Raw genomic sequence first — 23,359 nt, 5'->3', positions numbered from 1 at the left:
TTGAAAAACCAATGCACTAATCTCCCAATGCATGCTACCGGAAAATTCTTCGTAGATGGCAAGTGGTAGTATAGGATATAGGGGTGAGGGGATTGCAAGGATTTGCTCTTTTTTCCGCCAGGTAGCGTAGATCCGAATTTTTTTTTTCACGCGCCTTTCTAGTGTTGAATACATGGGCCCTTAAACCCAATTCAAACTTAGGGGGACCTTGATAGGCTTATGATAATGTTAATAGATTTTATAGCGGAAAAGGAGAATGGCAAAATCAAATTAAAAGACGCCTTTTAAAGACGAAGAAAGTAGTTTCAACAAAGGGCAATTTTGATTGCTGGATTTACGAACGGGTTTCATTTGCCATAGTCGTTTGCCAATGCTGTCAACTGCAACTAGACGATGAAAACATTGTGGCTTGTTACTTTCTTCTCTCGAAATACAGTTCCGAAGTCACAGATTGACATACTTGTGCCTACCGACCATCGAATGATCTGAAAATATCTTGTTTCTGGGGTGCTTTCGCGGGTAGAAATGAAATAACCAGGCTAAGGATAAATTTATAGAGCTTTTGCGGAGAAACTGTTTGGGAAATTCTACAAAGATTGTAGTGTTCCGAAGTTTGTTAGTATTATAGAAACAGAGAAGGTGATGGTGACAACATATATCAACAGTTACAAGAGCAGAAACTGCAATAACTCCGCCCTTCTGTAACACAACCAAAAAAATTAACTAAATTTTTTGTACGGGGGTTAAAATGTTTTATCAACTGTACAATACTATAAAATATTTAAATACATATTCGGCGGTCAAAAGATTTTTTAAAAGTGAAATGTTTAATTATAAATAATCAAATCTCATCTAAGCTCTGTTAGTCTTGTACCAAAAAAAATTGTTTTACTGTTTTCAATAACTTTGTTTTCTTTTTTTTTAAATAATCGCTTTTGTAATTTACATTGAGATCTGTTATTGTTATTTTATGATAATTTTGTAAAAAGAGGGCTATAAGTCGTATGCAGCTAAACTGACTTTCATGTTAGAAAATGCTGGTAACTTGATATGTTTACGTTTCAGCTTATGTGTGCTTTGAAACTTACCAATTTCTTGGTCTATTTTGATAAAATGTTCTAGGACTGCCCAAGAAACTAGATTGCCTTCCACTATTATGGGATACCGTTTGAAATTGTTCCTCACACTTTTCAAGAGATGTGGAGGATCAATTTCAATGAATGGCTTTTCCACTGATATCCCCATACTTTTGAACAAATTTTGATTGCCTGTTCCTTGGTCACAGACTACAGCTTTGACAATAAGGCCAATACGTTTCAGGTGAGTTACGCAATCATGAAGCAATATCTTCAAAGTCTGTTCGTGACAAGCATCTTTTGTGAGGAAGTAACCAATTGGTGGTTTGAATTTCAGTTTTATGTCATTCACCATGAATACTAGGGCCTGATTTGCGTACTATTTTGACCTTCCATATGGACCGAAGTCTACGAAACCTTCAATGTTATGGTTTTCATTTGCTACTATTTGAATTAATTATAAATGAACATAAGGCAGTAAGAGACCATGGCGGGATATGTTTTTGCCTTCAGTTTACCTAGGGAAAACCGTGGTTTCATTGCAATTTTCAAAAAAAAAAATAGTAGGTGTAGCTAATGGTGTAAGCCTGTTTTTGGTTTTGATACTCCTAAAACAATCGTCGGTGAAATGAAGACGGCAAAATACGAGGTTAAAGTGTAAGTAATCTGTAGTTTTATTTTGGAGCTGTTCACTGTTTACATTTTGCAGCCACTGCAGAACTATTAAGTTTTAACTTTTTTAAGAAATGTTAATGTATTAGAATAGGCTTATTAAATTAAAACGCGTATTCACGGCAGGGGCGGATTAACACTGACGGCGCCCCTAGGCACATAAAATTTTATCGCCCCAAATCCAAACTAGCTGTTGATTTCAGGTTTTGTTTTGAAAATCAAAAACCATTTAAAAAATATAACTTACTAACTTTTAAGTATCTACTATAGTTTGATTTCCCTTCAACGGAGAACCTTAACCTTGGATCGGACCATTATCGTATTTTTTAGCGTTTGGATAATTGTGCAACAAGATTACTGTCCGTCCAATGTGACGATATTTCAGCGATATTTTTAATAAATTCGCGGAAGAATGATTAAATGTGACCTGTTTTACAGTTTCTTCGTTTTACTACATTAGTCTGTCTAATTTTGAACAAAACGTTTGAGAAAATGGAAAAACGATATCAGAATATTGGCGCCCCTGGAAAAGTGGCGCCCTAGGCACGTGCCTACTGTGCCTAATGATTAATACGCCCCTGATTCACGGGTCTTATTCGATTTACAATTTTAAGCCGAACAAGACATTTCAAAATAAATTAAACTCGCAAAAATACCTAAAACACTCTTCCTTTTTTGCGTCTTCTCAAACTCTAATCTAGCGCGCGCCGGAGATACTAGTAGCGCCATCAAACGCCCGGGAATTGTGGACATTCTCGGCGAATAAAATCGTACCACGGATTTTTTAAAGAGAGGCGCCTCTCTGTAGCGAAGCGACTTTACACTCTCTTATACAGGGTGTCTGAAAATATTTGGCATGGACATTTTTCTCGAAGACCACTCGTACTAAAAATCTTAAATTTTCAGGATATGTTCTCTAGTAATGGACCTCTTCGATCTGTAAATTTCAGAAGAATCGGAAAATATTTCTCGGATTTGGAAAAAGTATTTTTTCACCGGCAGGTGGTAGACAAAAATTTTCAATGACAAAGTTGAAGAGAGTTTTACCATGGATGAAGGATATGACTGGAAGGCGATACAGTCATATCCTTCATCCATGGTTTTACTTTCTATCAAACCTAAAATATGGTCAGTTTGAGTGGGAGTCATCCTACTGAATTGCACAAATAAAGGGTCTCCTCGTATTTCAAATGCTAATTGAAGTTTTGGAATAAGATTGTGGAAATCTCCATCTTTCTCTCCAACTGTAAAAATCTCTCTCATCCAAATTTCCCTATTTCTTCGGTTTTTAATTCTATTTAATAAATTGTTATTATTCAAAATTAGCGCCATTGTAGCCTATTTCAATGTTTCCGCCGTTATTACCGAGCTCTGATTGGATGAACAATCACCTTTTATTTTAATCTCCGTACAAGGTTGGTTCCTTTCTGAAAAGTGAAATGAACGAACCGACGCGACAAACATAACCGAAACGACACGGCCGACGCTAACGTAATATTTTCGCATAGTCTGAACGCTGTTTTACTCTCATGTTCGGAATCGATTTTTTCCTTAACGGGTCGGAGTGTGCAATAACTGGTGGCTTTAACGGGGAGTCGGGGTCCGGCTCTTGTAACCCATAAGGGCGGCGGCGCACTGGGAGATGTTAGCTCCGATCAAATGGTCCTATTTCCAACTCCGACTTCGGTCAGGTTTGGGCTGGATACTGAGCTTCGGCTCAGGCTAACAGAGAGGGTCCGTGCAAACTGGCCGCCTCGGCGGTTTGGGTAGCCTGCTGTGGGGCGGTGGGCCTCCGTATGAGGGTACGGCGGTCCTGTTTCCCGGCCTTTTGGGGTCCCACCGGGATCTCCGGTGCCAGCTGTGAGGTTTTACTTGGTCTGCTGTGTGCCCGTCGTTCCCCTTTAGGAGCTCTCTCCAAAGGGTTTGACTCCTTACCTACGTAGGTAGGGTGTCGGCTGGAGTTGCTACAGCATCCACTCTTACTCCCACTGCTCTGGGTGAAGTGGGAAATGGTCCGCCCATTGCTGCACCTTCTGCTGGGTTGAGTGCCTTGCGTTAAAGGTGCGACCATCAGTAGTAGGGTTTGCCACCTGTCCGGGCTAGGGGGACGCTGGCGTAGAGCACTATAATGATAGACCTCCGTTGGTATGGTCTCTGTTACTAGGTACACCGGGCTATAAGTACTAGTTCTAAGCTACTTTGCCCATCCGGTTAGAGATAAAGAGTCCATGGTTGAAAAGGGATAAAATAAAATCATCTGCCGTGAGCGCTCGCTCAATTGATAAAACAAATGAGAAAAATTTTAAAACCAATTTAATTCTTATACTTAAAAAAGTATCGAAGCATATCAAACGAATTACGTCAAAATAATGTTAACCCTAACATAAAAGATAAATATGTCAATAAATAATTAAATATGTAATAAACTGTGCATTAGAAACATATTTGGCTGAAACAATGCCTTCTCTCGATGTTGGAATGAAGGGTAAAATTATTCCTCTTTCTTCGTACTCTTATGACAAGCCATAACTGTTTTAGCAAAACTCTAAATTACAAAACCAAATTCACTATTTGAACTAAGACCAGCATTCACACCAATCTCTGTGAATAGGTTGAACTTACTTCTTCAAAAGTTTCTCCATCAAAAATGGAAAAAAAGGCCTGAAACTTATGGTACAATTTGAGTGTCGACTGTCTTACATTTTTATCCTTATGAAAGCGACACTGCACGCAGCGTTGAAGAAAAATTTGAATAGTGCAAATTTAAAGGAGATTTAGATAATATATGTACTTTTCCAGTCAGATTCACAATCGGATAAGCCAAAATTAGTGACTTTGCAGTGATAGCTCTTCGGTCAATCGCTTCAAATACTTTAATTGCTCTTTTAAAATCAACCTAAAGTAAACAAATAACCACTCTAGATAATTCTACTGAAATGTATGACCATGACATACTTCATTATCGGTAGATAAGTTTGTCATTGCACTTGCAAACATTTGAAGTAACCATACCCCCGTGTTTAAATCTAAGAATTTTAGGGATAATAATTATAAAACTCAATTGCTATTTAAAAAAATGTTGCAGTACTTTCAACTTCCTCAGGCAAAGAATTATTGAGGTCTGTTTTAGCTTGCAATCTGATTGCATACAAAATTGTTTAAGACACTGCATCTCCAAAATATATACTAATCTAGAAAATAAAAAACACGCTTACTTTTTCCTTTTTGTAACTTTCTTTATCTGGGGTTGATACTCTCCATTGCGTATTTGAGTTTGTAGCCTGTTTCTGTTCCTCAGATCAGCCATTGCGTAGTTTTTGGTAAATGGTGTATTATGCTACAGAATAAAAAAATTATTAAAGATATATATTTTTATTAAAAAATGAATATGGTTACTTTATTCAGTTCATCCTGACTGATTTGGCCAACAATAGGCATATTAACATCAAATATTTGACTGTATGTCATAGAATCATTGGAGTCTTCATCGTGAATTATTGGATTTATATTCTCCAGAGCATCGTCTATGTCAGCAAATTTTGCTTCTTCATCAATTAACAAATTAAAATCGTCAGTAGAAATGTCATCAATGTCCTCCAGTTTGACATCTTCCTCAACCATATTTGAAACTTCCATATTTGAAGAAGATGCACTACGTTTTTAGCCTCTGTAACAAAAATTAAATCTGGGTGATACTCTAACTTAACTGCTTGACGTTAACAGCAATAAAAGTTCTATTAACTAATACTTTGAAACGCTTCTAAAATAAATTTTTATAATTTAATTCAGTATAGAAAACAAAAACTGACCTTTACTAGCCCACGACTGATTGTGCTAATCATTTAAAAACGAACTAGCCGCCAGACAGTGCTACCATTTGACGCAAAATCTGTTTCCCCGATACCCGTAAAAATATAAAGTATGGTAATTACATTGGTTTTTTACTAAACCTTTTTCAAATTAAATATAGGCTACTTTGAAAAGCTAGCAATTTTAAAACCAAAATTTCATGTTTTAAAAATTAATTTTACTATCTTATTATATTAATTTTTGTCAGAAGAATATAGGAAGTTAAATCGAAAACGAGGCTATTGTAGCTTTTTCTAATTATACCAGTTTCACGGTGACGTGTCTTAAGGTTGAACTTGAAGCGAAGCCGCGACGTTGAAAAGTTCTGGGAATGGGATTTTATGCAATGTTTTTCTTCGCTTTTCATTAATTTATCCTTCGTATTGGTATGCTAAAACAGAATTTACATCCTCAGCAAGACATATTCAAATATAATTAATTTTATAGTTCAATATATAGGTGAGTACATTTTTGTTACCGGCAAAGGCCGAGGCTTACTTAGAAAAGCTTGTTTTACATAATAAAATTATTCCATTTTTAGATTAAACTATGTGTACCTCATCATCAATTATCATAACTGAACTTAGTCTTCTTGGCTTAGTTCTACTTGCATCACACATTTCAGCAGTTGAACTCACATTTGAGCTTCCAGACAACGCTAAACAGTGCTTTCATGAAGATATACGAGAAGGAACAAAAGCAACTTTAGAATTTCAAGTAACTGATTGAATAATTTTGAACCTATATGATTAAAAATTGGGGCTGTTATTGTTTATTATAGGTTGTAACAGGAGGGCATTATGATGTTGATTGCAGTCTAGAATCTCCAAGTGGTCAAGAACTATACAAAGGCATTAAAAAACAATTTGATAGTCATTCATGGACAACTACGCAGTCTGGAACATACACCGTTTGCTTCAGCAACGAGTTTTCTACCTTCAGTCATAAATTAGTATATTTTGATTTACAAATAGGAGAAGAAAAACCTTTACCTGGTCTGGGCGAACATTTAACAGCTATGACGAAGGTAAATAATTATTTCTTTGTTTGAAATAACTTTTAAGTATTGGTTGCATAAAGTTTGAGAGATATCTAAGTTTTGGTTCATTAGTAAGAACAGATTTCAATATAAAAGTACTGAAAGTTTAGTAAAATTCAATTGAATGATTAATTAGTAATTATAAGTGAAAATGGTAGAAATTTTTTAGAATTTTCCAATATATTATTCCCACCTCTGACATCAGGGAAGGTAAAGGATATTTTTGGTTCACCTTAGAAGTCGAGAATTCTAAAGCACCCTCTTATGCGTCACTTATTGATGCTTGTTTTAATCATGTAGGACACACTTAAATAGTATTTTTAAAACTAAACCTAATGTTTGTCAAATTTGGTAGCAAATCTTTTGAATTAGATTACACAGCTTCTACTCTTTGCTAGCACCTCCTGATGTCAGGGGAAGCAGCAATATTGCTCGTGCTTGGCAAAGATAATAGTTATGTTAAATTTAAAAAAGACATTCAGGCTCTCAAAACAAATTCATAATGTTTTATTCCTATTGGGTTTTCATGCAACCAAAGCTTTAAAAACCAGCTGAAATAACTTTTCATTTTAGATGGAAACTGCGGCTGTAAACGTTCACGAAAACCTCAATACGATAATAGACTACCAAACCCACCATCGATTACGAGAAGCTCAAGGCAGAAAACGAGCGGAAGATTTAAATTCTCGAGTTTTATACTGGTCGGTTGGGGAAACTGTAATGGTTTTAGTTATCACGCTCGGACAAGTTATGGTTCTTAAAAACTTCTTCAGTGAAAAGAAACCTTCTGGCACATAAGTAATGTGATAAACTAGATAAAACATATTTTTTTTTTTGGAATGATTGAAAGCACGTTTTTTGAGGGAGAAATATTTAATTCTTCCTATACCAGCACGTCAAAAACACTATTTAAGATTGCAGGATAGTAGTATTGTTGGGAAAAAATCTGGAAGGTTAGTTGGTTTAGATCTAATTCGGACATTTGAATTTTTGCCGCATAAAATTTCATTTAAAACATTTGAAATTTTAATTTAAGTATTTAAATTACCCTCATAAATTTTGAGTAGTCAATCGCCTTAACTTCATAAAATGCTACGCGTTTAAAATTTTAAAGTTAATGTGGGTGAAAATTCAAAAATTCTTTATAATTTTTCAATTATATAAAGGTAAAATTGTATACATAAATTTAAATATTTTTACAAATTCATTGTATTTAACATAAAATTGAACATTATCCAAATCATTTTAGATGAGTTTGATTTATTATTTGTATAAATACGTACTTCCAATATTTCTGTTTTCCCAAGATATAAATTTCAAATAAAAATTTAGAACTATTTCCAAAAAAAAGAAATCTAAAGGTCCTGAATTTTGCCTTAAAAATAAAAGCTTGAAAGTATGTAATTATATTTATTGTATTTTGTCAATTTGGCTTATAGATTATTTTCATTAGTTTTCTTTCGTTTAAAGAAACCATAGGCCTAAAAAGTATTTCTTATGCATTGTTTAATAAAAGAAGCGAAGAAGACGTTGTATGTGTGAGACGAATAAATGTTTTATAAAGTTTTTTATGGCTTCTGGTTTAAACCATTAAACGCTCCGTTTTCTGAAATTAAATCGACTGTACCAAATGCAATTTAGTTTGAAGTTTTGATGTCAAATAATTTCATTGTATTAATGCGTAGGTGTACTATGTTTGTGCTAGACTGCAAATTACAATGTGACATCATATTGTCACTTTTGTCAGCAAAACAAAGGTAAAATCTTAGTAAAACACATCTGTTTGAAAAAATAATTGCTCACCAATTTTGCAGGACTGGATAAATAAAGCTTTTCTAATTTTTAAAGTGCTTAAGTTTAAATATTAGGTAAAAATTACTATTATAATTTTCAGGGGGATTAATAATAAACAAGCCAAATTAAATGGCCATAAGTAACATAATACGTATGACATAGAAAGGTTTCAGAAGAGGGAACGCGTCAAATCTTACTTTCTTCATTGGCAAAATTACTGCCAGGTTAGTGTGATGACGATAAATACAAGCTAAAATAGGTTTAGGTCTGAAATTCTAAAATAACTACCTTGAAACGATGGGGTGTATTTAATGGTTAATTTTATGTTCCGATATAATAATTTACAATTATTTTTTCAAAGTAAATCTTATTTAATTTCCACTAAGCCTTGGCTGATCCTTCAAAGTATTGAAAAGGGACCACTTAATTTATTTAAAAGGGGCGCTCAATTTGTTCGTGTCCATGACCGATTTGATTGTAACAAAATCAACTATCTGGACGCGATTTCTTTGGCGACAGGTGCGGAAATTATGATGAAATAATAAAGTGCTCACAAATTTTATGAGCCACCATAAAGGTTTCTAGGTACTAGATTCATCTAAGGGAAATTAATAGACAGTTGTCTTACGGGTCATATTCCAAGAAAAGGGGATAGAATATAGTGGACTGCAGAAAGGAGTTGTGCAGGTGAGCTTGAAATACATAAATTCTGCTTTACGATCATACGATGATTACAATTTTACAAAAATATTGGATAACTGACCCCCTGGTCCGGAAGGACTACGCCGTTATTGCAATGATACTATGAGTTTTCAACAATTGTAAACCACGCCTTAGCGGAATGGTAGCAAACATTTTCGGTTATTGTATTTCCAAGCTTAACCCGCATACTGTGGGATATGTTTTTTGCGAGTCAGTCTTTTCATGCGAAATGTCCGGGATTTCTGGAAAACTTATTTGTTTGGAGTTCAAAAGCGTCAAAAGAAGAAAAAGGTTAAGTTTAAATTGGTGGTGGAAAACGATAATTCATTTCGTAAATATTCGTGTCGTCATTTGCCATTTTATTTAAATAACCCGGATTTAAAATATTACCTGGTTTTTTAGGGCCCATAACGATATTACTTTAAAAATTTGAAAGCATAAATCTAATTTTCGTACGTTTTGTCGCTTCGATGAGATTACCAACAAAATGGCTACATATTTAGTAGCTACGCGTGAAATGGTTTTTGAACCCCCTCCCGGTTTCTATGGAGACCATAAGCCCCTCCCGTTAGGTGCAAACTAAGTATTGCCAAAATCAAGTTTTGGAGGTCAAAATCGTAGTTTTAATCAGTCTTGGTACGAAAAGTACCCAATTATAGAATATTCAATAGAAAATAATAAATAGTATGACTTTTGCTGCAAGCATTTTCCACCTCTAAACTTAGTTCTTTTGTTACCGGTTACTGTGACTTGAAAAATGTTACAAAAAATTTTAGGAATATTTTAATTCTGAGAAAGCTTCTTATCAAGTAGTTTACTTAAAATATATGTCTTACCTAGAATACAAATCAAAAGGATCAATTGCGTGTCAAATTAGCCTGTGCTCAACAAAGAAATGGTATTTTAAGAAATAGAGCAGTTTTATCAACTCTCGTCGAAGTAATATTATTATGTGCTCAGCAAGATATTGCATATCGAAGTCACAGACAAAATAGTGAAACGGTTAACAGGGGAAATTTCACAGAAATTGTGGAACGTATTAGGAGAAAATGTTCTGATTTATGAGCAAATTGCGAAACAATTGAAAATACATAGAAGTAAATGACCGAAGTTATCGAAATAGCGCTCAGAATCGGAGGGCGTTTTCCTTATGAAAATGATGAGAAAATCGAGGCAAATAAAAGCTAATTTCCATCCCCGTGTTTTGACGCGGTAAATTGCGCTTGGGAATTGTGGGTATAGCTATTTATATGCATAAAAATGGTTTCATAAAAACAAAAACGTTTTTTTTTTGGGCCTAGGAGCGCGCAAAATTTCAAATTCGAGGCCAAAATGTAACTTTAAAAGGAAAACGCCTCAAGCATGTGGAGTATAGCAGTCTGATAACTTCAGTTTATTTTCTTTTGACTATACAAAATGAATTCATTATGGTCGGCGAGATTAATGAATATGGGGGTGGTTGTAGTAGATGAAGAGATATTGGAGGATTGGAACAGCTGCGCGTATGTGTCAACTGTCCACCCGTTTGAGTGGAACTAGCGAAAGGAGATTTAGTACTATAATTGGAATAAACAGAGTTACGCGAACTACAATTTGTAGGCTGTCGAATCTCACCTTGTTATCAATAATTCTAATACCCTTAGAGACAATCCGATGTGCACCATGAATCAATTAAAAAAATTAAAGAATTTCTTTCAATATTGAAAATGATAAATTTGTAAAAAAAAAATTTTAACTGAAAATAAATATTTTTTGTTCCATTTCCAACTTTTTTTAATGGGTCCCCAAATCCTGGCTGCGCTATTGAATCACGACGAGATCTTAGTAATGATATGGTCATGGGTGAAACAAACTGGCATCTAGGAGCAACAAACACAGCACCCCACACAAGGATAACGCAACCCGTCAGAAGTCGTGCAATTTCTTGTATACATTTTTCATTGGTTAGACGCTTTAGCGCCTGTTGCCGTCGGAAAAGGAAAATTCGGAAATTGTCTACCCACTTTCAGTAAAACGTGCAGCGTAAAAGTTCGCCCAAGGAAATTAATACACAACACTGCGTTAGCGTGTTTAAAGGCTAGCTGCGTTCTCCTTGTGTATGTTGCTCCTAGCTGGCATTAAGAAATTTATGGTAGGGCGAATATGCTCATGTATATTATGTTACTTATGGTAACATCGAATGTGACCTTATAGGAAGATAAATCGTTTATTTTTTCATATAGTGACGACAAAAATATCGAAATAGCGCCACTGCGTGAATACAAGTCGGCGGAACGAATAAATTAACCGGCAAAATTTCGATTAACCATAAAAAGTTTGGTTAACTTTTTTTATGAACATTTTATACGAATAAACAACGATTTAACATGCAAAAATAATCGGTTGTTTCGTATATTTTTTGGATAATTTGAGGTTATGAATAAAAATAAATAATTGGATAATTTCTGATTCAAACGCCGATCTCTATGCGTGAGCCATGGACAGTAAATTAAGAGGACAGGTTTTCGATAGCCTTCCACAGTGCATTTTATTTCTCCCCGCGTATCAATCAGCTCGAGAGACTCCGAGGGAGTCTTGCAAGGTCGTTTGTACCACGTGACCTTAAAATTTCAAAATGGAAATCTATTGCGGTTGATATTGTTACGTAATTTTTTACGCTTTATATTTTAGTAATTTTTAATTTTGGCTTTTTAATTCAATAAAAACTATCAACTGATATTTAGTATATCATATTTAATCTATAAAAACGTGAAAAAATACCTTTTGGCGTAAAAATATATAATAACAGTATCGTCCAATCTTAGCGATACTTGTTTTTTTTTCAAATAACCTTGCACGACTCCCTTAGTGTGATTGGTTTACGGGGCTTTAAACCAGGCTTTTTACCTATCCTCTAAAATCTACTATCCATGCGTGAGCTACGTAAATTGCAAAAGGTTAGGAAAATTGGTTAAAAAATCTTCCGGATAAGGGATTTGATAATCCGACTTATTTATTCATAGACGAAAATATCTTGTAGCAGAAACTTATAATATATCTTACGAAACATGTACACAATCTTCGCAGGCTCCCGCTGAGTTTTCAAAATGCTATTTGGAACAAAACATCTAGTGCGGGGCTAACTTCGTTTTTCGTGAGATATATTATAAACTTAAATAATAATAATAATAATAATAATAATCAGCTAGGCTAATACCCTAGGTCATCGAGCGACTTTTAAAGCCTTTAATTGTGAACTAGGTCATTAAAATGAAACACGTGCCTTGTTTTCCCATTAAGTAAAATGTAAAAATTACACTCTGTAACTTATAAATAATATTTTAACTCTATATTACTTTGTTACTTAGAACATTAACCAATTTTATGGCTTATAGGTTCTAGTCTAGGTAGTTCTAGGAATTGGTGATAAGATGACGGCCATTGATTAAAGGTAAACATGGCCGGCCCAAAATTAGCAGCAAATTTTATTAACCCCGCCTACTCAAAGTACGGCATGATGAGGAAAAGGGGAAGATGAATTTTACGTTGGTTCAACCTTAAAACAAACGTCACGTGAAAGCTACTTATAAAATAAGCAAATGATAAAATCCTTAGGCAGTGGTGCTACGTAAGCTTTACCATTAATTTGAAATCTAACATACGAAACTTACAACGCGATGGACTAATTCCAGCCAGGCAAAATCTCGGTTGAAAAATGACTAGTTAATGTTCACTATATTATCGTCAGTTGTACATTGAGAGACCAACAGCCAATGGAAAGGCTGGCAATGACGTAGATAGGAACGTAAAAATCGCGGGTCAACGTCTAGGCACCTTCTATGTTTAGAGACTCTGAATCAGCGCGGTTCATTTCGCCCCCTTCTGCCATCCCGGGCTCTTCAGCATTTCAAAAAAACACGCAAAATCTCTCGAGAGGAAGAGAGAGAAAAAGTTTGAGAATTTTTCGCGCTTTTGGGCTTTGGTTGGCTTCGAGCCCAAAATTCCGTAAGTGGGTCAGGAATGGGCAAATTGTTCCTCGCTGAATGACGGGTTCTGGAACAAAGAAGGCCATATCCCTACTAAGGACGATGCCTACTCCTATCTTTACCTCTGTCTTCCCGCACACGTGTGCCACTGAGGTGGATTCTCAGCCATCAGGTTTCTCCAAGAACCGCCAGGTGTCGGTTTCCACTTTGAAGCCTCGGCCTTTCTTGGGATCTAATCGTGAAGCAATTGCTCCAATTCGTTTTTAGTGTCTCTTGACCTTTTTAGATTTTTCTCTCGGCAATCGGGCCACGGAAATAGTTCCAATCAAGAAATAATGCAAAGGCGCGTGTGTAAGTAATAGATTTTTCAGGCGAGACACCCAACCTTAGACTCGTTCAGGAACTTCGAAATTATAACTAGCAGTGCCATTTTAAGACCTTTGTATTCCTTATAGACTTCGAGCTTAGGAAATATAGCGCCATCTGCCTTGATATCCGTAAACTAAATATGTGAAAAACTAGCAGACACCTTTAGAATTTCTAGGTTGAGCATTCAGCTGTTATGCAGAGAGAATTTTGAACGAGCAGACAGCTTTCGTATATCCAATTAAAAATCGGTCGGTACTTATGACCAAAATTTAAACTACGCACGAAGCCTATTTCTAAGAAAATATTTTTAATGGATTTTTTTTCATACTCATAAGCCTTTGTAGCCCCCTTCCGATAAAACGGCCCTGATAACCAGATTCATCATTCATTCATCTGTATGGGGTGCAGACAACTAGTCTTATTTTCCTTAGTTGTCTCAATCGCTTAGAGATGGCGTCAAGGTCGTTTGAGCCCCACTATTGAGGGTGGGTCTACAAGCACGGAAGAAAGCATTCGCTAATCGTGTAGACTTTATTTATCCAACTTGCAATTGATAAACTTATCAAAATATAAGCAAATGATGTAAAAATTATATTAAAATGCAAGTATCATTTTTTATAAAGTCTAATTTACGAATAACGTTAAGGAAAACCTAATGGCGTCTGCTTTAGCCGCTATCTATCTAGGTTACAATTTTCGGTCTTCTTTCAAGAAGTTTAAGAAACCATAAATGTATAATTGTTATTTAGAATTAGTAACGGCATATCATTCTTGATATGTATTTTGGTATATCTACATACTTGCCTGATCTAATATTGAAATCTGATATTGGTATCTAGGATAGTAATAATAATAAGCTAAGCACCACCTTAGGCCTAAAGCCTGGTTCACACGGGCAGTGTTTTCCTGGTTTTCTATATTTTCTAGTTTTACCACCTTTTCCCGTGGTTCTGGCGCGCAGGAACACGACTGTACACACGGACAAAATTTACCGGATTTTATCACAGCGAACGCTGCCGGGGAACGAGGAAACGGATAACTCTTTGCGGATGACAACAAGGTTGGGCATAAGATCACCTCACTATCGGATGCACACGCTCTTCAGAGCGATATTGACGCTCTTGACTGCTGGGTGGTTTCAAACGGTATGAGCTTTAATACTGCCAAATCTATGGTGCTCCACTGTGGAGCGAAAAATCCAAAATTTCATTACCGGCTGAGTGGTAAAGATATTGAAGCCCAGGCTGTTGTTCGTGACCTCATGCTAATAATAATAATCAGCTAGGCTAATACCCAAGGCACCACCTTAGGCCTAAGTCATCAAGCGACTTTTGAAGCCTTTAATTCAGGTGGCCGGGTTACAATGCGTAGGAGGGTGGTGGCAAGCCCTGCATGCCACACGATCGAGCCAACAGCTCCCTACACTAACTATTACCGTTAACCTCAACAAGTTTTTGTGGAAGGGGAAAACGAAGAGCTCGGGGGAAAACCCCTTAAACCAGTGAGGAGATAACTTGCAAACTCAACGCGGAAGGAGTTGTTCCGAGTTTTCACCCAGTGCCACAAGCTGGGATCGAACCCGGCTCCTCTTGCTGCGAGGTGAAAGTGCTAACCACTACGCCATCTATTAGGGACGCCGCACAGTAAGGTGGCTTCTGCTCGTGGGATGAAGGCCCTATACATGTTACAACGCTTCTTCTCACACTTCAGTCCTAAATCGTTTCGAATCCTGTATCGTACATACGTACGTCCCCACCTCGACTACTGCTCCAGTATTTGGTCCCCTCATTTGGTGAAGGACTTAGATAACCTCGAGCGTGTGCAGCGAAAGGCCACAAAACTTGTAGCTGGATTACGCGGTCTTTCTTACCCCGATCGCCTCAAGATAAGTTTCGCGGATGGCGCTAATGTGTGTGTAAATATTGTTTGGGTACTGGGTGTATTTATCTAAAGCTATGTCTATGTAATCTTTGCTCTTTTATTTGTTTTTGCCTGTAAACTCTAGTGTTTTATTACTTTCAATTACTTGTCCATTGCTTGTTCATTATCTGTCGGGGCACAATAAGTGTATAGCTTTCTTTACCTGATGAAATAAAATTATTATTATTTAACCTTTTTTTGAGGGGCGTTGGGCTCGACCAGTCAGCAAGCGTTATGCCGTCCCGTGGTAGACGCAAACATTCTTAAGCCTACTTTTAAAGACTTTCATGGCGTTTTCCATTGGGACTGCTCCGAGCGTGATCCGGATTTGCCTTCTACGTCATCGCTCTACCACGGAGAACTCCGCTAGGTGCTCGGAGGACTAGACTTCCAGCCCTCCCAATGGAATACGAATTTTTCTCGGAGTCACTTTGCTTAAAAATTGCTCTTTTTTGGTTGCCCCGTCCCTCGAGTTGGGGCAGCTCGGATCAATCCGCGAGGGAGCAACAGTGCCAATGGAAGACGTGCCTCCTTTTTGGAGTTGCCCTTTTTGTCCCAATGGAACACGTTTTATATTTAGGAGCGCTCCAGGAGCGCTCAGAGGACTCCAATGGAAAACGCCATCAAAATCGCTCCTTATATCACGTGACAGCGAAACGCTCGCTGATTAGTCGAACTCAAAGAGCTTCAAAAACCAGGAAAATAAAGTAGAGATATATCAACATTTTTTTCTTTGTTTTCTCGTTTACCGGCACGCTGACGGCGGAAAAATCCGTTAAATTTTGTCCGTGTGTACAGTCGTTTTCCCGTGCGCCAGAACAACGGGAAATGTGAAATCTTGAAAATCCTTAAAAAAACGTAATATATCAACTTTAGAAGATCTTAAACTTTATTTTCATATCTCTACGAGTCGGTTGTAAATTTAAAGATTTTATCTCCTTAAATGTAGGTTAAGTTTTAAATACTGTAAATATTTCATGCATATATATAGTTTTCCATTATCTACCATTATTTACCACTTTTCCCAATTTATACCACAATGTTATTTACCACAATATTTAACACTTGTTAAATACCACTTTGGAAACCTGTCACGGTCACCGATTCATGAGGCGGGAATGATTTTAAAGCGAAAATATTAAAAATTAACGAAACAAAATGGATTAAGTTTGCTAAAAAAATACAATTGCTTAATTTAGTCTATTAACTTGAATTTCTACGAGGCGAGTTTTAATTAGGAACTGAAAATGAAACTACGATAGATTCTTTGATCTTAAAGAAATGATTAATATAATGAAAAATCGAATAAATCATTAGGTTAAGTTATATTTTGGTTTAAAAATTAAAAACTGATAGTAAATCTTTAATCGAATTTGGTTGAGTTGGCGCCCCGGAAATCTTGCTTGGGTATTTCATTTTAGCCTTCATTAAATAACTAAACTAAAAATCAAACAATATTAGAGTTGAATTATGTATATATAATTCGATATTGAGAATATAGATGGCGCTTTATTTTCTATACTAGGGCCCTACACCGATAACTAAACTGAAAAACCGTGAAAATCAAACCATATTTGAGTTGAATTATGGGTATATAATTCGATACTGAGAATATAGATGGCGCTTTATTTTCTATACTAGGGGCCTACACGGATAACTAAACTGAATAACAGTGAAAATCAAACAATATTAGAGTTGAACTATGGGGTGTATAGTTCGTTATTGATAATATAGATGGCGCTTTATTTTCTATAACAGAGGCTTGCAGTGATAATTATTTTGGAAAACTAGGGAATATTTGCTCAGAAAAGGGAAAATTGAAAAAAGGAAAATTTCATTTTTGAGATCTGGAATCACTGAAGTTCCAGACTAGGTCACTGTTTAAATTCATCAACACCAAATAACTTATAGCTTACGCTGTTAGCGCACCTCTGATGTGGTAATTTCTAAATTTGGTAAAACACAAGATATGGCAGACAAATTACCTGAAAAGGTAGAAAAGTCCATAATAAAAAGGGGGCAAAAAAAGTTAAACCCTAACAAATTTGAAGTAGTTATAAAACTTACGAAATACTTCTGGGACCAATAGGCCTTCAATAATAAAATTAAAACGCGAATCTCGGACCAAACAAATTAAAATAGTCAGAATTTCCAGACCTAGACCGGTTACACCGAGGGGGTAGCCACTTAAAAAATATAGTGTACAAATAGCGAGAAATAAAAATAAACATGCCTTGAAATCCATAAGAAATATTGGAAATATCAGAAATATTTGGAAATCTGGTGTACAATTTTTTTCCAAGTGCCTACCCACTCGGGTTACACCAGATTTGAAGCGGTGTGCATTACCGCGAGCGTCTTCCTTAAAACTCGTAATTTAGTTTTTAAAGAACCCCAGTAATGGCACCCACTATTAAAGCTACAGCAATGACGTAACGCGACTTGAAAAACGTCATAACTTTGAACTATATTACCCTGACCTTACGGAATAAGAAGTACAATAATTTTATAATTTCACATAAGTGTGTCAGTTCCCAATCTTATGACGGCAATTCTTCGTCAGTTCAACTAATTGACACATTTATGTATATAATTATAGAGTCACGGATTTTAAAGAAAAAAAACTTTAAAGTCAAAGATACCCGTCGATAAAAGCGAGGGGGTAGCCACTTCGAAAAAAAAAAATGTACACCAGATTTCTGATTTCCAAATATTTCCGATATTTCTTAAATATTTACGATTTTTCTAGATTTCCAGCAATATAGAAAATATTTCCGGTTAATTCTCTAGATTTCCAATACTTCTTTGCATTTCTCGAGATTTCTAATATTTCTTTAGATTTCTTGATTTCCAGAAATATCGAAAATATTTCCGTTTATTTCTTTATATTTCCAATATTTCTTGTGGATTTCAAGATTTCCGGAAATAATTATTTCGATTTCTCACTGTTTGTACACCAGATTTCTTAAGTGGCTAGCCCCTCGGATCAAAGGGAACAAACCAGGAACCCAGATTACACCCATCCGACCCAATTAATTTTCTAATTATAAACCTGAGCGGAAGATCCCCCTTTTCATAAACAATGATTTTCAACCCAGTTATTTCTTTGTCTAAAAACGATATACCCTAGCGGTCCATAACGTAATTGTCAATAAGGACACTCCCAATCCCAAGCCTTCCCACTGTCCTCGAGGCTAGGTTCATTGTGGAAAGCGTAACGTACGCGTCGCGGAGTTGCAAAAATCCTGAACCGACTTCAATAACAATTAACAAGCAGCGGCGACTGACAACTACCAAACGCTAGAAATGGAAAAGCTCAAATTGAAGGAAGAGATACCAAGATCCTTGATGACGCCAAACAGCCCAAAGTTGCTGGCTGTGTTTTTAGCAGGGCTTCGAGAGCAGCTCCCCCTGGGTGTCTTAAAAGACAAATCCCTCTTCGCGACTGAAATCGGGGAGCACATTTCAGTCTAGGCCTGAACCGGAGCACATCGCAGAAGCAGAAATGGTGAGTCAATATTTCCCGTCGATTTTTCTTAACACTAATTCGGTGTCGATTACCAACCGCGCCTACTACAACGAATACAATATTATCGAAATCAAATTGTACGATTTCGCGTTAATTATATTTGAGCTTAGTTAATTACGCCAAAACGCGACTAACACTTAGATTATTTAATTAGTTTTCCCTGTTTTTGAGAATGACGGTTTTTCATTATTGTTTTTCAGGCGGATCTTAGACCAAACGAAGTTCAGAGTAAGTTTTATTTTGTTTTTGTTGATTTTTTGGTTATTTATGTAAAAGAAATTCGGTTCTTTTAACTACCCCAAAACAAATGCAAAATTTTCACAATTTACGCGATCAATTCGGGACACGTGCGGTTTTGATTTAGAAACGAGGCGGTAATGAAACTAGATCCACGCGAGAGTTACTTACGCTACGACAAACGGTTACAATTGTACTCAAACTTTTAACAAAGTCAAATATTTCGTGTTTTAAAACAAGGCAAAAAAACCGCGTGTGAAATCGAAACTTTCTAGAAGTTTAGTCGCATAGTTTACTAGGTAAGGCTTTAAGAGAGGAAGAGGCTTGAGCTATTTTTAGCCCCTCGAAGTATGTGTCGAGAGAGACGTTTTCTCCTTGGGGAGTGAGTCTCACGATGGAAGCTCTGGAGCATCTTTTCCCTCTCTGGTGCGGTACCTCAGCCTTTCCTTATACGGATGAAGCCGAATTAGATCCAACATCTACGCCAACAAACTCCCTTCGCGCTGCGAGAGTTACGAAATTTCCAAGAAGATATTTTCTTAGAAAAACACAAGCGTCCCTAAATACCCCTCGCGTTACGGTCTATAGCTAATTCTTCGCCCAAGGACTAACGCTGGTACTCGGGATTATTAAACTAATGGACCTTTACACTTAAAAAAGGGAAAAGATAAAATTCAGAAACGAACGCCTGATGTGCAATTCGTTTTCGAACAACCTAGAAAGACCAGACACGTAAGAAATGAGACCAAGTAGGCACATGGTCCTGTCCTTGAATATTTTTAGACAATAAACAAAACTTTGAACTTATTTTAAAATATGTTAATAAAGTACCCTTTCATATTAAAAAAACAAATTATATTTATTATAATTATTAATTCTCGAGACTTACTTGCTTTACCGTTAACTTTACGATTGAGCTAACAAGTGTAAGTGGGCATTACCCAAGGGCAAGGGCCCCATGCATGCTGCTGTTTAGAGCCACCAATGCTGTTGAGACAATCTTGATTCATTTTTCAAAAAAATAATGTATCGTTTAAAAAAAATTTCATTGTAGAGGCCATGACTTTTATTTCAATATCCCATTTCACACTCGGTCAAATCTGCACACCAATAAAGTTTTCCCAAGTTTGCACATTGAGTCACTTAGAAGAATCTTATTTGAACTAATCATCGCAAAGCCCGCGGTAAAAGGCACACGCGTGCGTATTTTGCATTAAGCGGAAGAAATAAACTGGCCTCCTCTGTAAATTATATTAATCAGGGTTCATACAGACCTGGAAAATCTTGAAAACCTGGAAATATCAGGGAATTTGATGGTTGACCGAAAAGTCAGGGAAATATCAGGGAAATTCCATTTTTTTTTGTAAAATCAGGGAAATTTATGAGGGATCCGAAAGTTTGCGCTAATGAATACAAATTTACACCGAGAAGTTGTTCTTATTAAAGATTTGACTTTAATTATACTTATTTTATATTATGATATTGAACCAATTTATCTTAAATGACAATCATGAAATGAGTTACTCTGTAATTCTTAGTTTTTATTTGAGTTTATCTTGAACCTGGAAAAATCAGGGAATTATTATCCGTGGGAAAACCTGGATATATCAGGGAAATCGGGTTGCCAATAGCTGTATGAACCCTGTTAATTATCCATAAAAGTTTTGATCAACAGTGCTTCAAGTGGCAAAAACATGAAATTCGTTGATCTACTATATACTCCCTTGATATTTAGCGTCCTAATTTGTAGTGTAAGAATAAACCGATGTGGTTAACGTATTATTTTTCCTGGTTTCGGTTACAGCGTGCCGGGAGTGTTTCGACGTTTTCGACTTCGCGGGTGAGTCGAAGATCGACGCCTTTGATCTTGGCGATTGTCTCCGGGCCTGCGAGCTCGTCCCGACTCTTACCTTGATCGAGAAGAACGGCGGCACCAAGAAGAGGGGTACATTATTTTATTCAAAACAGTACTTCTGTATTACCAAGAATGACTAAGAATAATTGTGGCGAACTTCGTATCGAAATTTCGTCTGCTTTTTAACTGCGTGAAATAAAATCACGAAAAATGGAAAGCAGAAGAACTTTCTCCATAAAGTATGCCAGATTGGGCTTGGAATTTCTTTGTATAACGCTCTTATTGGCGCGCCATCTACAATAAGGAAAGTAAAATGCTTAGTATGTAATTACTATTCGCGACCGAAACGAGTGTAGGTGGCGTAACGGCGCTAGCTTCTCCGAGGTAGCTCCTATGATCTAGCGTCTGCAACATACAAATTAAAAAGTCATAAGAACGTTTCTTCTCAAATTAACTTATCAAGATATAAGCAAAATATGGCTAAATTATTTATACTTTATATATAATTTACGAATAACGATGAGGAAAAACTAATAGCGTCTTCCTTAGCAGCTTTATCGATAGTTTTCGGTCGCGAACATGTATCTATAAAAATTAAATCGAACCTGCTTTCGAAAATCTGCAGTAGATGGCGCCATAATAAATACTGAAATTGCCTTCGCTTCTTTAGATGTCTAACTGTCCTTCTCGCGATATCTCTGTTGACAGGTGAAAAGATGTTAACGGTAGAGGAGTTTTTGCCCATCTACAGCCAGATCAAGAAGGAGAAGGAAAGCGGAGCCATTGAAGATTTCATGGAAGGACTCAAGGTCTACGACAAGGCCGAAAACGGAACCATGATGGCTGGTGAATTGGCCCACGTCCTAATGTCACTCGGAGAGAAGCTCACCGACGCCGAAGTTGACGAGATCATGAAGACCTGCGCGGGTCCAGAAGACGATGAGGGATTCATTAACTACGAACGTAAGATTGTCGCTCTTACATATTTTTCTAAAGACGCTTCAATAAATCATCCTCCCAGGAAATCGCCAACAAGTAATATTTCTGAGAGCCAGGACATGCAAGTCACTGTTTATATAGTGCTTGTTAAAATAATGGAAATTTTTCACATTTACGGCAGCAACAAGCGTTCCCTTTTAACCAGGTAGCTTTTTTGACATATTAAGGCTTGTCAAAAACACGACGTTCTGTTTACAGGTGATAAGTTTCCATTATTTCAACAAGCACTACCTTCCTACGCATTGTAACCCGACCGCCTGAATTAATGGCTTTAAAAGTCGCTTGATGACTTAGGCCTAAGGTGGTGCCTTGGGTATTATCCTAGCTGATTATAATTATTTAACAATACCTTGCGGGTCCTGGCTCTCGGAAATATTACTTCTTGGCGATTTCCTGGGAGGATGAGTTATTTAAGCGCCTATCGCGTTTCTGTGTTGAATAATATTAAGTAGAGTTCGTCAAAATTTAATTATTTATTAATAATCTAATATCACAAAATATGAAGATGAGAAAGTATCGAAGAATTTTTATACAAATGTTCTCGTTTAAAACGCATCAAAAGTGGCGTGAATAAAACTACATGGCAGAATCGGCTCAAACTGAAGATAGTACCTTTGGCGTTGTACTGCAGCGCCACACGCGGACTTCCTTTAAACTAGATCGCCAGTGTCGTGATGCAGTTTGAGCATATTTTGTGGCTTAGTTTTCTCCCCCTTTAATCATCCTGCCTAGTGCCTACAGTAACTGTTCCTAGAGTTTAAGACTAACTTTCTCACTTACCAATCCCAGCACATATTATCTTTATATTGCGATTAATGCTCGTGGCGTCATCGCGTGAAAATAACGTAAAGTTTGATTTATATCTGTTGTTTCTTACCGTTTTAGAATTCTGCAAAGCCGTCATGGCGGGACCCTACGCGACTGAGGAGGCGGCGAAGTAGTGAGACCAGGCTGGGGATTCAAAGAGTTTAATTTATTCTGTCCGTGTTTGTGCAGTCATCACATCTTTTACACAACAACTACGAAAACGCAATAAAACACCATAAATTGGACGTATATTATACAATAATCTCTATCTTGGCTCTCGCGTTGAATATACAAAAGTCTTCGCGCTCAAAAAATAATATAAAAAATGCGAAAAAACTGCCTATACAGATTTCTTGTATAAAATATTTGAAAAATGTTTTTTGTTGAATCTGTATAAAAAATTATCTTAAGTTTCTAGACGATGGTTTATGTTATGCTCTCTCATATTTATAAAGAAAATTCACTTTTTATTGGAAAAAAAAGGGGATCTGAAAAACATTTCACAAAATTAACTCTTAATATTAAAACTTGAAGTACAATTATTAT

The 23,359-nt window shown here is 36.4% G+C and overlaps 3 protein-coding genes and 1 long non-coding RNA gene across 5 annotated transcripts in view; 3 read left to right on the top strand and 1 right to left on the bottom strand.

Annotated features, from left to right (window-relative positions):
• The first annotated feature begins 1,008 nt into the window (after positions 1-1,008).
• Positions 1,009-1,480, top strand: LOC149926854 (uncharacterized). The gene is made up of 3 exons (XR_016473795.1): positions 1,009-1,040; positions 1,123-1,320; positions 1,414-1,480. It is a non-coding gene; the product is annotated as an uncharacterized LOC149926854 (long non-coding RNA).
• Positions 1,481-4,116: 2,636 nt separating this feature from the next.
• LOC149926841 (uncharacterized) overlaps positions 4,117-23,359 on the bottom strand; it is a 293,606-nt gene continuing 274,363 nt past the window's right edge. Inside the window, exons 1-8 of one of the 2 annotated variants that reach the window (XM_090159459.1) lie at positions 5,558-5,640; positions 5,145-5,415; positions 4,964-5,085; positions 4,837-4,886; positions 4,704-4,774; positions 4,540-4,644; positions 4,371-4,472; positions 4,117-4,293 (exon numbers count right to left, since the gene is read on the bottom strand). In XM_090159459.1, the coding sequence (XP_090015585.1) occupies positions 4,240-4,293; positions 4,371-4,472; positions 4,540-4,644; positions 4,704-4,774; positions 4,837-4,886; positions 4,964-5,085; positions 5,145-5,384 (744 nt within the window). In that variant the 5' untranslated portion in view covers positions 5,385-5,415; positions 5,558-5,640 and the 3' untranslated portion in view covers positions 4,117-4,239. Of the gene's footprint in view, positions 4,294-4,370; positions 4,473-4,539; positions 4,645-4,703; positions 4,775-4,836; positions 4,887-4,963; positions 5,086-5,144; positions 5,483-5,557; positions 5,641-23,359 lie in introns of those variants that run through there. The other variant, XM_090159458.1, reaches the window with a different exon arrangement.
• p24-1 (transmembrane emp24 domain-containing protein) lies at positions 5,854-8,203 on the top strand. Its single transcript, XM_090159036.1, has 4 exons — positions 5,854-6,056; positions 6,139-6,314; positions 6,379-6,624; positions 7,210-8,203. The coding sequence occupies exons 2-4, from the start codon at positions 6,147-6,149 to the stop codon at positions 7,432-7,434; spliced, it is 639 nt and encodes a 212-aa protein (XP_090015162.1). The 5' UTR covers positions 5,854-6,056; positions 6,139-6,146; the 3' UTR covers positions 7,435-8,203.
• Positions 18,764-23,230, top strand: Mlc1 (Myosin light chain alkali). The gene is made up of 5 exons (XM_090158253.1): positions 18,764-18,894; positions 19,116-19,143; positions 20,957-21,097; positions 21,716-21,970; positions 22,892-23,230. The coding sequence occupies exons 1-5, from the start codon at positions 18,892-18,894 to the stop codon at positions 22,945-22,947; spliced, it is 483 nt and encodes a 160-aa protein (XP_090014379.1). The 5' UTR covers positions 18,764-18,891; the 3' UTR covers positions 22,948-23,230.

This window comes from Leiobunum rupestre, chromosome 9, assembly GCF_980474605.1.
Source record: "Leiobunum rupestre chromosome 9, qqLeiRupe1.1.hap1, whole genome shotgun sequence".
In the NCBI taxonomy this organism is placed as follows: Eukaryota; Metazoa; Arthropoda; class Arachnida; order Opiliones; family Sclerosomatidae; genus Leiobunum; species Leiobunum rupestre.
Note: the sequence above shows the minus strand (reverse complement) of the source record. Positions and strands in the feature narration are given on the sequence as shown.

Excerpts from the sequence above, each read along its gene's own strand:
- Mlc1 (XM_090158253.1), top strand. Across the intron at positions 19,144-20,956 it reads TAGACCAAACGAAGTTCAGA|CGTGCCGGGAGTGTTTCGAC; the intron begins GTAAGTTTTATT and ends TTTCGGTTACAG. Across the intron at positions 21,098-21,715 it reads CGGCGGCACCAAGAAGAGGG|GTGAAAAGATGTTAACGGTA; the intron begins GTACATTATTTT and ends CTCTGTTGACAG.
- p24-1 (XM_090159036.1), top strand. The coding sequence starts at position 6,147 with ATGTGTACCTCATCATCAATTATCATAACTGAACTTAGTCTTCTTGGC. Across the intron at positions 6,315-6,378 it reads AAGCAACTTTAGAATTTCAA|GTTGTAACAGGAGGGCATTA; the intron begins GTAACTGATTGA and ends TGTTTATTATAG. Across the intron at positions 6,625-7,209 it reads ATTTAACAGCTATGACGAAG|ATGGAAACTGCGGCTGTAAA; the intron begins GTAAATAATTAT and ends TTTTCATTTTAG.